The sequence below is a fragment of the Haliaeetus leucocephalus genome, unplaced genomic scaffold, assembly GCF_000737465.1.
Source record: "Haliaeetus leucocephalus isolate CR32 unplaced genomic scaffold, Haliaeetus_leucocephalus-4.0 Scaffold906, whole genome shotgun sequence".
Lineage (NCBI taxonomy): Eukaryota > Metazoa > Chordata > Aves > Accipitriformes > Accipitridae > Haliaeetus > Haliaeetus leucocephalus.
Window position 1 is genome coordinate 3,537,772 of NW_010973342.1, and position 833 is coordinate 3,538,604.

At 66.6% G+C, this 833-nt stretch overlaps 1 protein-coding gene across 1 annotated transcript in view; it reads right to left on the reverse strand.

The window, feature by feature from the left end:
• Positions 1 to 246: 246 nt before the first annotated feature.
• Positions 247 to 833, reverse strand: part of HMX1 (H6 family homeobox 1) — a 2,357-nt gene continuing 1,770 nt past the window's right edge. The window contains exon 3 of the mRNA XM_010583550.1: positions 247 to 829. Coding sequence (XP_010581852.1) covers positions 377 to 829 — 453 coding nt within the window. The 3' untranslated portion in view covers positions 247 to 376. The remainder of the gene's footprint in view (positions 830 to 833) is intronic.

Below are 833 nucleotides of genomic sequence, written 5' to 3' on the forward strand. Positions count from 1 at the left end.
GGGGGGCTGCTGCCGCCCCCCCGGCAAACGCCGGTCTGCGTCACGCCGGGGCCGAGGCGGCGGCCAGGGCTTTGCCGCTGCCACGGGGCTGCGTTTTCTTTGGCTGCGCGGCGGGGGGAGCCCCGCCGACCCGCTCCTGGCTCATGGCTGGGGGTCCTCGTAGTCCTTTCGGTTCCCTCCGGCTGCTGCGCGTCGCTCCGAGTTTACCCCAAAAGCAAGTTTATTGCACGTTTTAAAAAAAAAAAAAAAAAAAAGTCACAAAGCGGAAAATCGAGAAACGTGTAAGTTGGCAATAAAAAGTCCGGGGAGGAAGGGGGGTGGAGCTGGAAGCCGGGGGAGGGGGCGAGGGGGCCGCGGTCCCGGCGCAGGTGGGCGCTCAGACGAGTCCTGTCATCTGCGACCGTAGGAAAGGGAGGGAGGCGGCGGGGAAGGTGCCCAGGGGGTAGCTGACGCCGCCGGAGAAGCCCACCAAGGGGGGCGACATGTGGGGCAGGCTGAAGCCCAAGGCGCTCGCCGGCGAGTTCTCGTGGTACAAAATGGGGACCCGCACTATCCTTTGGGCGGCGTGGGAGAGGTTGGCCGCCTCCAGGTCGGCGGCCAGCTGCCGCTTCCACTTGTTGCGGCGGTTCTGGAACCAGATCTTCACCTGCGTCTCGGTGAGGTGCAGCGAGGCGGCCAGGCCGGCCCGCTCCGAGCTGCTCAGGTAGCGCTTCACGTCGAAGGTGGACTCCAGCTGGAAGACCTGGCTGCGGCTGAACACCGTGCGCGTCTTCTTCTTGCGGCCGGCGGCGCGTTGCTCCGGTTCTCCCGGCTCCTCGCCGCGCTCCTCCTCC